Source organism: Pipistrellus hanaki, assembly GCF_964339955.1.
Source record: "Pipistrellus hanaki genome assembly, chromosome: 11".
NCBI lineage: Eukaryota > Metazoa > Chordata > Mammalia > Chiroptera > Vespertilionidae > Pipistrellus > Pipistrellus hanaki.
In genome coordinates this window covers 24,187,283-24,200,038 of record NC_140513.1, presented here as the reverse complement: position 1 = coordinate 24,200,038, position 12,756 = coordinate 24,187,283, and the positions used below count along the sequence as shown (strand labels likewise).

General features: G+C 37.6%; 1 protein-coding gene across 2 annotated transcripts in view; it reads left to right on the top strand.

Annotated features, from left to right (window-relative positions):
- The first annotated feature begins 23 nt into the window (after positions 1 to 23).
- Positions 24 to 12,756, top strand: part of NCBP1 (nuclear cap binding protein subunit 1) — a 39,033-nt gene continuing 26,300 nt past the window's right edge. The window contains exons 1-5 of one of the 2 annotated variants that reach the window (XM_084898731.1): positions 24 to 162; positions 8,810 to 8,898; positions 9,447 to 9,547; positions 11,437 to 11,593; positions 12,537 to 12,644. In XM_084898731.1, the coding sequence (XP_084754857.1) occupies positions 12,634 to 12,644 (11 nt within the window). In that variant the 5' untranslated portion in view covers positions 24 to 162; positions 8,810 to 8,898; positions 9,447 to 9,547; positions 11,437 to 11,593; positions 12,537 to 12,633. The remainder of the gene's footprint in view (positions 163 to 8,809; positions 8,899 to 9,446; positions 9,548 to 11,436; positions 11,594 to 12,536; positions 12,645 to 12,756) is intronic. The other variant, XM_084898730.1, reaches the window with a different exon arrangement.

Below are 12,756 nucleotides of genomic sequence, written 5' to 3'. Positions count from 1 at the left end.
CGCGCGAGTGCGCCTGCGCGCCGGCCGCCCCGCGCGCCTCCCGCTGCCCTCGCGCCGGCCGGCGTTCCGACGGTTCCCTCGCTGCTTCCCGCCCGTCCGCCAGGCTCAGCGGCGCGGAGACGTGCGGCATGTCGCGGCGGCGGCACCGGGACGAGAACGACGGTGAGTGCGGTGGGCCCGGCCGCCGAGGCCGCGCCCAGGTGGGGGGCCGAGGCTCGGCTTCCTTGGTGTCTGGGTCTCGAGGGAAGGGGACGGGAAGCCTTCCCGCGGAGAGGAGGCGGGTGGCACCGCGGGAGCGTGGCCTGGCGACTCGTGAAAAGCTCCTGCAACCTCCTCTCCCCTCCCCTCCCCGCCTCTAGTCGTTGGCTGATGGGAGGCCTTGGGGGCCGCCACGTCTCTAACGACTTTTCTGGATGTGGTCCTCAGCCCCACGGAGCGGGGAGGGGAGCACACCTGTGTCTGTGCGGCCGCCTCTTAGGGACAGTGACGGCCACCCTCGAGGCCCAGGCTCTCGTTTTTTTGACCCTCAAACTGGGCAGATTCCTAAGGGGAAGGAACAAAGCAGGGACCGAAAGGTCTGATGCGTCTATGCGATCTCCCTCCCCTACCGGTCACTCTGGATTTGCCTTCTTTTCAGCTGCGAGGAAAGAGATCCCTTATCCACACCCAAGGGGTCGCTAATAAGCAGATGCGTGCAGTTAAGTTAGATTTTGAACTGGCTGTCATTGTGTTTCCCTGGTGTGAGAGGCTGCCGGGAAACTACCCGGAGGGCTCTGAGAGATTTGGATCGGGGGCTGTCGTCTCCATTTGGAGGGTTGTGCTCATGGAGATCATGGTGCATCATAAAAGCCAAGTATAATTGTGTTCGTTAAAAACAGAAAAAGAAGATGCTCACATTACATAATCAGTCAAGAGCACACATCCAGAAAACCTGATTCTATTAATATTTTTAATATATTCTTTGAAAAGAATGTAGAGTAGTGGTTTAAGTGGGCAGACTTTAGAATCGAGGGTTTAAGATTAAAGCTAGACTCTACCATTTATTTTGTGATCTTGCCCAGGTTATATCACCTTTTTTTTAACCTTAGTCTGTAATATAGAAGATGATACATACCGCTGACTGGTTTGTAATGGTTAAATGAAATAATACATGTGACGAATGGCATATGATAATGTCTATTTTATCGCCTGTTAATGCTTAAGAAGTGGTAAACATTGGCAGATGTCAATGATGTAAGAAAAAATAATTTAAAAATTAATTGAATTAATTTTTTACACTAACATATTTCTCCCCTTGAATGTTGGTGCGGTTAACTAAATCAACGAAACTACAGATTTCAGCTAGGCCCTTAAGAGGTTTGGGCATGGCTAAGCGGTCCTCCCCTGACACCTCAGGATCTAGAGTTTTCCTGTAATTAACATGGAGCCACAGCTGGCAGTGCTTAGATACGTGAGCGCAAGTCCAGGGTGCTCTTCACTACACAGTATGCTCATTTTTTTTTTTTTTTACATGGGCTTTTTATATAAGGTACATTCGGGGCACAGAAAATACAGTTTTCTTATGCTTTGAATTTGATTAATCAAAAAACTAATATGCTTGGGGTTTAGAGAACTTGAGCCTTTTAAAATTATTTCATTTTCTTTGCTTTTCTTATACTTCCTTTTCTCCATTCCTTCTTCTCCCTTCCAGAGTAAACCTATTGGGGGAGAAAATGTTTCCAGAAGGCAACTTGGAGAATTGGATTTGAATATGTGAAAATGCAACTTTTGCTTTGGTTATTGGGATGCTGTCATAATTTTCTTGTTAGTTCTTTTAATGACAGCTAAGACATTGTCCATTCGGGTCTTGTTGCAGGAACCTCAGAAGTAAAATAAGGAGTTACTTAATCAAAGTTTACTATGGCAGATAATTTAGTAATGGAGGGGCAGTTTATAGACTTGGTTACTACATCAAATCTGGAACTTTTATAAATTGCCACAATTTGTGTAATGATTAGCTAGGGCTTACCCTAACCAGTGATCAGAATCAAGTGTTTTATATACTTTTGTTTTAGTTGAGCATCTATTAATTTTTTTAAAATTAAAAATATTAGAAGCTTAAATATTATAGGCTGAGTTATTTTTTTATTTTTATTGATTTTTTACAGAGAAGAAGGGAGAGGGATAGAGAGCAAAAACGTCGATGAGAGAGAAACATCGACCAGCTGCCTCTTGCACACCCCCCATCGGAGATGTACCCGCAACCAAGGTACATACCCTTGACCGGAATGGAACTTGGGACCCTTCAATCCGCAGACCGACGCTCTACCACTGAGCCAAACCGGTTTCAGCATAAGCTGAGTTATTATTATAGCTTAATAGAAGATACATCAGAGCATTTCTGGATTATTGTCAGCTCTTAATTAGGCATTGATTGCCATGACTTTCCATATGATTGATGAGATATAATCATTTATTCTACAAATATTCAACAGTGCCAAGCATTGTCCTAACTACTGGCAATACAGCAGTGAACAATATAAAGAAAGAAAACAATCAAGTAAAATATAGTGTATCATGACAATAAGTCATACGGGGATAAATAAAACTATGTTAAAGAGGTCAGAGACTGCTGTGGGAAGGAGTTGCTGTGTTTTGTCTTTTTTCTTTTAAATTTGTTTGTTTGTTTGTTTAAAGTATTACAAATAGTTGTACATTTGTCTCCTCCTTCCCTCCCCCCATTGGCTTACACACACACACACCGTCTTTCGTCGCGTCCATTGGTTATGCTTATATGCTTGCATACAAGTTCTTCCCACTGTAATTTGACAGTCTGTTCAATGCTTCTCTGTATCTACCTTTTTGTTCATCAGGTTATAATGTTCTTTATTTTCCATAAATGAGTGAAATCATGTGGTATTTTTCTTTCACTGACTGGTTTATTTCACTTAGCATAATACTCTCCAGTTCCATCCATGCTGCTGCAAATGGCAAGAATTCCTTCTTTTTTGTAGGAACATAGTATTCCATTGTGTAGATGTACCATAGTTTTCTAATCCACTCATCTGCTGATGGCATTTAGGCCATTTCCAAATCTTAGCTATTGTAAATTGTGCTGCTATGAACATAGGGATGCATATATCCTTTCTGATTGGTGTTTCTGTTTTCTTAGTATATATTCCTAGAAGTGGTATTACTGGATCAAATAGCAGTTCCATTTTTAAATTTTTGAGGAAACGCCATACTGTTTTCCAAAATGCTGCACCAGTCTGCATTCCCAACAACGGTGCCCAAGGATTCCTTTTTCTCCAAATCCTCTCCAGCACTTTGTTGATTTGTTAATGATAGCCCTTCTGACAGGTGTGAGGTGGTACCTCATTGTTGTTTTGATTTGCATCTCTCAGATGATTAGTGACTTTGTGCATGTTTTCATATGTCTCTTGACTTTCTGAATGTCCTTTTGAAAAGTGTCTATTTAGATCCTTTGCCCATTTTTTGATTGGATTGTTTATCTACTTTTTGTTGTAAAATGCTGTGTTTTCTATATAGGTCGCTCAGTGAAAACCTCTTTAAGAATGTCATGTTGCCCTAGCTCAGTGATCGGCATACTCATTAGTCAACAGAGCCAAATATCAACAGTACAATGATTGAAATTTCTTTTGAGAGCCAAATTTTTTAAACTTAAACTTCTTCTAACACCACTTCTTCAAAATAGACTCTCCCAGGCCGTGGTATTTTGTGGAAGAGCCACACTCAAGAGGCCAAAGAGCTGCATGTGGCTTGCAAGCCGCAGTTTGCCGACCACTGCTCTAGCTGGTTTGGCTCTGAATAGAGCAGCCTGTGGACTAAAGAGTTCCAGGTTTGATTCTAGTCAAGGGCACATGCCCAAGTTGCTGGCTTGTTCCCCAATTGAGGGCATGCAGGAGACAGCCGATCAATGATTCTCTCATCATTGATGTTTCTATCTCTCTCTCCCTCTTCCTTCCTCTCTGAAATCAATAAAAATATATTATTTAAAAAAAAACTTTAGAATACATCTTTAGAAGGTAAGGGAGCAAATTAGATTGCTCTATGGGGGAAAGCAGTGGTAGGGAACAACAAATGCAAAGGCCTTAAGGCTAGAACATTCCTGTCTTATTCACAAAACTACAAGAAAACCAGCGTTGCTGCTGTGGAGTGAGGGAGTTACAGGGGGTAAGATCAGAGAAGTAGCAGAGGATCAGCTCATAGAAGTTGATTTTAAAATTGTATCTCTGGCCCTGGTTGGTTTGGCTCAGTGGATAGAGTGTCAGCCTGTGGACTGGAAGGTCCTGGGTTCGATTCTGGTCAAGGATACGTGCCCGGGGTTTGGGCTTGATCTCCAATAGGGGGCGTGCAGGAGGCAGCCCATCAATGATTCTCTCTCATCATTGATGTTTCTGTCTCTCTCTCCCTCTTCCTTCCTCTCTGAAACCAATAAAAAATATATTTATTTTTTAAAAAATTGTATCTCTGTGTTGAGACTAAAGTATCCAGGATTCAGTGAAGCAGGAAACTATACCAACGAAGTTCACCTATAGGTCATTTCATAGACAAAGAAAGAGAAGTCCAAGTGAAAATGTGTATGGATACTGGTCCAGTGCTAAATCTGACTTATTATCTCTTTAAGAGTATTTCTGAAACTTTTCAGTTATTATAGGAATGCATAGGATACATTATTTTGTTCTTTTAAGAAAGTATTTAAGTTGTCCATAATCTTAGTCAAAAACCCACATTAGCCCCATTTAATTACTTAGAATTAGATCCTTATCCTTTAGGCTAACCGGTTTTTTACTTACCTATCTATATAAAAGGCTAATATACTAAGTGTCCAACCATCTGTAATGATATGACATAGCAATGCCTGGCTTCTTCTCCCTAGCTACTAGCCTCCTTCCAGTTTTTTCAGCTCAGGAACACTACTTGCTTTATAGCCAGGTGGATACATTTCACACTGTAACCAAATGTCTGTGAAGCGTTTTCACGTGCCTCATCTCATTTGATCCTCAGAAGTCCTAGAGTAGGTAGATCAGAGACTCGGAAAAATCCTACTTAATTTTCATTAGCAAGATGTGAATAGCAATATTAAAATATTTCTTCTAATTAATTTCCTTTCAATGTGCATGAATTTGTGCACTAGGACACTAGTAGAAAAATAAAATGAATAGAAGTGAAGGGATTTGTTACTTTCAGGAGAAGTATAGCTTGTTTCAGAAGTGATGGTTACCTCTGCTTTAAAGCTGCAAGATCAAGGTACTTTATTTTTCCCTTTCACCTTGTAGGTTTTTGTTACTTTACTTTCTCTCTGACCTTGTTGGTCTAAAACTTCTTATAGTGTATCTAATTCTAAATAAAGACATAATGTATAGGACAACCTATTCATATTAAATTAGAATCACCTTACCAGGGGGAAATTATTTGGTTTACCAAGATCCTTTTAGATGGGTTTAATAGAAAATTGCTCAGCCACGGGTGTCTGAGTGAAGTGGCAATATGTAACTTTACATTGCAAAACTGCTACATAGTTACATTTTAATATAAAATCCATTCTTGCTTTGGGAGCTACCATAAATGTTTGTTTGTTTTCAACTATATTTTTATTGATTTCAGTGAGGAAGGGAGAGGGAGAGATAGAAACGTCAATTAAGAGATTTATTGGTCAGCTGCTTCCTGCATGCCATCCACTGAGGATCGAGCCCAAAACCTGGTCATGTATGTGTCCTGACGGGGAATCGAAAGTGAACCTCCTGGTTCATAGATTGGCTCTCAACCACTGAGAAACACTAGCCAGGCATAAATATGTCTTCTTGAGGGTATGGGATGACATTCAGCTAATTCCCCAAATTTTATTCTTAATTCAGGTGTTTTATTCTACTTCCCCATGCTTGTCATCCATGTTCTCTTCTTCATTTCAATATCCTATTATTGTCCATGAGTTCAAATTTTGTCTGTAATTTATCCCCTCCCTTCATATTCTCTCCAATTGCAGGTGATGATGTCTCAATATATCCTCTTTCCATTCTCCACAATAAATTAGTTTTTTGATATAGTCAAAATGGGAAGAAGAGAAATAAAGAGATGTTGTAGTTCAGATATAGGATGTGTATTTGCATTATCTAGCTTTTCTTTGTAAATCCTGCTTTCTCTCCCTATAGCATCATTTCCTCCTTTTCAAACATCCGAAAGGGCGAGGAGGGTTGCTTTAAAAACCAGGGTATGATTTCAAACTGGTATGGGAATAAGTCAGCTGGATAGCTAATTTAAGGAGGTTTTGGAATAAAGGATTGGCAAAGTAGATGGGGCAGAAAGAAGACAGTAGTGGTTAAAGTTTAAAACAACAACAAACTGCCCTCATTCAGCTAATTTTTCAGCCTGTACATACTCCCAACCTTATTGGAATCTGGTTCCAAGGAACACTATTAGCATTCTGCTCCTAGAACAGAATTTTTCAACATCAGGCTGGGTTATTTGTGGTTGGGAGTTGCCCTGTGCAGTGTAGTATATTTAGCAGAATCACTGGCTGCCCACTTGATACTAGAAACACTCCCCAAATTGTGATGACTAAAATTGTCTCCAGCAATTGTCAAATGACCCTTGAGGAGCAAAATCTCGCCCAGTTGAGAACCACTGCTTTAGGAGAATGCTATTTTTAATGTCCTGCCTAATAGATTACATAAATGTTGCATTAAATAGGCAACTTTTATTCAATGAATGAATCCTAGAAATAGAAGACCTTTGAGTGAAAGTTGGCTGTCCAGATAGTGAACCTTTATAGATCTTATGACTTAGGTAAGATGTATACTTAAGATTCAAGGTCATACTCTCGCCGGTTTGGTTCAGTAGTTAGAGTGTCAGCCTGTGGACTGAAGGGTTGTGTGTTTGATTCCGGTCAAGAGCACATACCTCAAGTTGCAGGCTCAATCCATGGGAGGCAACCAGTTGATGTGTCTCATATCAATGTTTCTCTCTCTGTCTCTCCCCCTCCCTTCCATTCTCTCTAAAAAATCAATGGAAAAAATATCCTTGGGTGAGGATTAACCAAAAGAATCAAGGTCGCTGATCTCAGAATGCCACATATGTCCACAACTTTACACAGGAAAATGTCTCCCAAGAATATATCTCAGCTGTCATACTGCATGCATATTGTATTTTTTTTTATGGCATTATCCCTTCAAAATTATATTCAGTGGTTATTTAAGCCAGATCATAACGATGACTAAAGGGTGGAGGAGTCTTTACATTTGATCCTACCTGGGTAGTAATAGATTGGTTTTATTTAGCATAACATTTAAGAGGATGCAAAACAATGATCATTTCAGTCACTGAGCAACTTTAACACCCCAAGCTTCAAATAGCCAATGCTGTGTTTTATGATAATCACCATATATTTCAAGCCAAATGGTCCCATGGCAAGTGATTATGAACTTTGTAAAAATGGCTTAGTTCTTTAGGCCATACAAGTCTGGAGAAGATTGAAGTTATGTTATAACTTGCTTTTGGGTAATCATATATCCAACTGCAGATTTTCATTACTAATACAGATCCCTAACACAGTTATAGACTACTGCTCCCTGTCTATATGCTATCTAATAAACTAATTGTTGGAAGTTCAAAATTAAATTATGACCAAGCTGGTGTGGCTCAGTGGTTGAGCATTGACCCGGGAACCAAGAGGTCACTGGTTTGATTGTGGTCAGGGCATATGCCGGGATTGTGGGCTTGATCCCAGATGGGGGGTGTGCTGGAGGCAACAGGTTGATGATGTTTCTATCTACCTAGCCTTCTTCCTTTCTCTCACTAAAAATCAAAAACATTTAAAAAATGTTTTTAATTGGGAGACTAGCCAGCATTATGTGTAGCATCAGCATTTATGTACCATACTTAGCAATATTAGTTTTAAATTTTTTTAAGTGTATGGTATGTTATTCCACAAAAGAACATGAGATCAGTATATTATGGTTTTATTTTAATCCTCACACAAGGATGTTTTATTGATTCTTAGAGAGAAATGAAGGGGGGCGAGTAGGATCAATAATTAAATCGTGGAATTATAAAACACATACTTTTCCCCCACCAGTTACTTGGTAGAGTGCTGAGGACTTTCTTTGAGTATATATGTCTGGTTGTATAATTCCCATTGCTTGGAGTAAACTGTACCTTAATGCTGCGTGGTCTACAGAAGCAAAACTATTAATTGAAGAATTAAGAGTTCAGATTTTTGTAAAGCTTGTGAGGAATTCTAATGTTTTATTCTCCTTTTCTCATCTATTGAAGTTTTCCTCTTCATACCTAATATAAAAGTTTATTTTCTAATCAAGTCTTTCCAAAGCTTCAGTTTGGTTTTGCACCATATTTTATCAGCTTACATAATAATTTTATAATTATAATGAGTATTGCTAGCACTAACAGGTTTTAAGAATAGGCAATTGAGGAACAATAAACAACTCAAATGTAAAGAAGGGAAGTAACAATACATGATGTTGGACAGTGCTCTGTCTGCCAGTGGATAGCACCATTCCTGTCCATGCGCAGAAATGCAGAGGGCTGCTGCATTCATCACATCACTGTGGGGCACCTTTTACACAAAATTTAACATAAATGATGCCTCCTAGTATTATAGTAGCCCTGGGTATGGAGACTGTTAGTTAATCCAGCCTAATTTGAGAAGTGGAGGACCAGTTAAGAGTTTTTACTATATGTAAAAAGTAGGGTATCTGGTAGAAAAAGGACTATAGTATAGCATTTAAAAAGTTAAATGAAATTTGTGACCAAATTTATCACATAATGTTAATTTTTTATGTTGTTGAAACAGGGGGACAACCTCACAAAAGGAGAAAGACCTCTGATGCAAATGAAACTGAAGATCATTTGGAATCTTTAATATGCAAAGTAGGAGAAAAGGTATGCACCAAAATAAGTACAAACTGTGATGGACTTAGGGTTGTAATTGACAGTACTTTGGTCTGTTTTAGGGAAAGCTTTATGTATTGCCACGCCTCTATATCCCAGAGTATGCACATTTAAAACATTGAGATGCAAATAATTGAGAATAAATGTTTTTAGCACTTTTCATCAAATATGAGTCTTAAGACGTTTTAGGGAATAGTCTCTCAGTTTATAAATGAGCCAAATAAATGAGCCAAATAAAAATTACTTAAGGTAATTTGCCCAGTATCATATAGGAAGTGAATTAGAGAAATAGAATAGACCCGCGATGTCCTAATTTCTAATAATTACTCTCCTGTCTTGGACTGCTTACTTTTAAATTTTCACTCATTCACTTTTCATGAATTTCTAAAAAACAGTAACTACCTGAGTTGATTTATATTAAACCGGTCTTAGTGCCTTGTGTGTGTAACACTTTAATTTTTTTTTTATGATCACCTAGAAAATTTTAACTTACTACTTGCTAAGTACTTGACAGATATGTAATATGCTGTTCTCCACAGAGTGCCTGCTCTTTGGAGAGCAACCTGGAAGGCTTGGCTGGTGTTTTGGAAGCTGATATTCCTAACTACAAGAGCAAGATCTTAAGGCTTCTTTGTACAGTGTATGTATGCAAAAGATTTATGAATCCAGGTGATAATGTATTATCTACTCTTAAATGCTTTGGGAAATGTTAAAAAATGTGTATGTTCTATATGTGATCAGCTTTCCTTCTATTGGGGAATTTGTACAAATGAAGTGGCCTGTGGCCTTTGGTTAACTCTTTTTCTCAGAGATAGATAGAACTAAAATTGAGCATTTTCCTTATATTTTGTTTCTTGCAACCTGAGAATCACTTGAGTTAACTATTTTTAAGTGAGGATGTAGATACTTTCACATTCAGAGATTTTCTTTTAAGCATGTCCATTTAAATATATATAATAGAATTTAACTTGTATTTTACCAAATTTGAGAATTAATCAAAGTAATTCTTGGAAGGCTGAGAAGTTTTTGAAGTATTATTAGGCATAATCTTTCTGAGTTAGATTAGCTAGAGCGAGTATCAGCATTTAATTTGTGAGGAAATTGAAGTGAGAAAAGTCTAGCGTGGAATCATGAAACAGTCTCTCTTAGTGGTGGAATTAGCAATCTAGACTTTTTCATCTCTCAAACAGACTGAATCGTATGCCTTGAAAGAAGTAGCTATGACTTTTGGATTAAGGGATCTTTGTACTTATGTGAAACTAGAGGCCCAGTGCACGAACTCTGCCTCTGCCTCTGCCTCTGCCTCTGTCCCTGTCCACTATGGCTTGGTCAGGAAGGACCTCCAAAAGGATGTCTGGTCTAATTAGCATAGTATGCATTTATTATTATATATTATAAATTATGTAGGTATTATTGAATTATGAAGGTGACTTATAAGTTGTCATTTCAGTTATTTTAAAATGTTTTTCATGCTTATAGCTTTTTTAAAAAAAAATAGTATATACAAATTAAAGCTGTCAATGGTTTTCATTTAACCTCTCATAAAGTAAAAATTTCACTTATAATTTTTCAAAGGAATCCAGTTAGTATTCAAGAAGGTATGTTCTTAGACTAAGAAACTAAGAAAAATCAGTTTGCTATAGTTACCCATAAGATGTCTTCTATTTTGCAAGCATTCGTTAGAATGGAGTAGATTTATGTTAGACTCAGATGAGTCATGACTTTTTTTAGGAGTGCAGGGATTACTATCAATGGAAAGATTAGGTACCTTAGAAAAACAGGAAAAAATAGATGAGAATCTGAATGATCATGAGTTCCTAGTTGCTTTTCTTTTTTAGCTAATTTCTAAAGGTTGTCTAAATTAGGAAGTAACATTTGCTTTTTACAAATGTTTATTACTGTAATTCTCCTTTCTTCTTTTCAAATAACTCTAATGAAAATTAACACACTTGGAGTAAGCAAACTGGGATATAAAGAAATTTACTATATCAGAGTACCATTTTAAAATTTCAAAATTTCAATAATTTAACTGTAGAAGCTTGTTTGAAATTAGTTTTAGTTCTGAATAGTGTTTCTCAAAATGGCATTCTGATGTTACGACATTTGGTTAGCTAAGTGTAGAAATGCTGAATCTCCCCCTTAATGATTCTGCATTAAAGAAACTTTTTGACCTTGTATTTCCCAGATATTTTACCATGAAAACTTTAGTATGGAATTGCTATTCAGTTGCACTAAAAATGTTGGAATAAAAACTGGTTATATATTTTTTCTGTATGGCAACTTCATAATTATAGTGCTTTTTTTTTTAACTCTTGGATTAACTAATTAGAATTAAAATGAAAAATTGTGGGGGCCATGTTGGCAACTCTTTTCAAAATGTATGCCTTTTCTGAAGTAGTTTTGAAAACAGCCAAAGTAATCCTGTTCCCAAATTCATAAAATGATAAAAGGTTTAGGTAATACAAAATTCAGCAACTTAACACAATGCTTGTCTTGGGGTTTTCTTCTTGTACTGGGTTTTCAAATCAGTGCACGTCTGTTACCTGAGAAGTTGACAATTTATACAACATTAGTTGGATTGCTGAATGCCAGGAATTACAACTTCGGTGGAGAATTTGTAGAAGCCATGATTCGTCAACTTAAAGAATCTTTGAAAGCAAACAATTATAATGAAGCTGTGTATTTGGTAAGTTTTATGAGGTTTTTAAGGGGGGGGGGGGGTATGTTTTTTGTTTGGTTGATTGGTTTTGGTATATTAAGATAGGGATTGCCCTAACTGGTTTGGTTCAGTGGATAGAGCATCGACCTGCAGAATGAAGGGTCCCAGGTTCGATTCTGGTCATGTCCAGGTTGGGGGTTGGAGCATGCAGGAGGCAGCCAGTCAATTATTCTCTCTCATCATTGATGTTTCTTTCTCTCCCTCTCCCTTCCTCCCTGAAATCAATAAAAATATTTTTTTTTTAAAGAAAAGAAACGACAGGGATGGAGGTGAATTATCATAAAATAATATGTCATTTCTCTTGAAATACAGTTCCACACTCATCACAATAACTTGCTCTTTTGAAACTGTTCTCTTTAAAGGTACCACAGAGTTCATTACCAAATTCAATAGTTTCTTAATCCTAGTTCTTCTCTCTGTAATATGTGATTCTTTACATCTGTTGGTTTTTGCAGCATCACAGCCATTAAAAAAGATTATACACTGAAGAAACTAGAATATCACAGTCTAGGCTCTTCGTATAGTATAGAATGGAAACCTATAAATGCACAGATTCCTGTCCTTCATAAGATCTCAGACACAATTACTCAGCTCTCCTATTGTAGCACAGAAGCAACCATAGACAATATGTAAACACATGAGTATGATTGTGTCCCAGTAAACATTTACTTGTGGACACTGAAATTTAATTTTATAGAATTTATGTAAGTCAAAGTATTCTTTTGGATCTTTTTCAAGAATTTAGATATGTGAAAATTATCCTTAGTCCATAGGCTATGAAAGAAACAAAAAAACATAAATAAAAACAGACTAGATTAGGCCTTTGGGCTCGTGGCTTGCACCTTCCAAGTTTGTTTTGTAGTTATTATAAGGGACATTTCAATTTAGTAGAAATTGTTTTCTCCAACAGGTTCGTTTTTTATCTGATCTTGTGAATTGTCACGTCATTGCAGCCCCATCAATGGTTGCTATGTTTGAAAATTTTGTAAGTGTAACTCAGGAAGAGGATGTACCTCAGGTAAGAAAACTCCTTATGCTGAGTTTTATCCATATAGTACCAGGAATTTTTGACTGGTAACTCTTTTAAAATAATGTTTTTAATACTTTTTTTTTAAGTTTAAAAAACATAC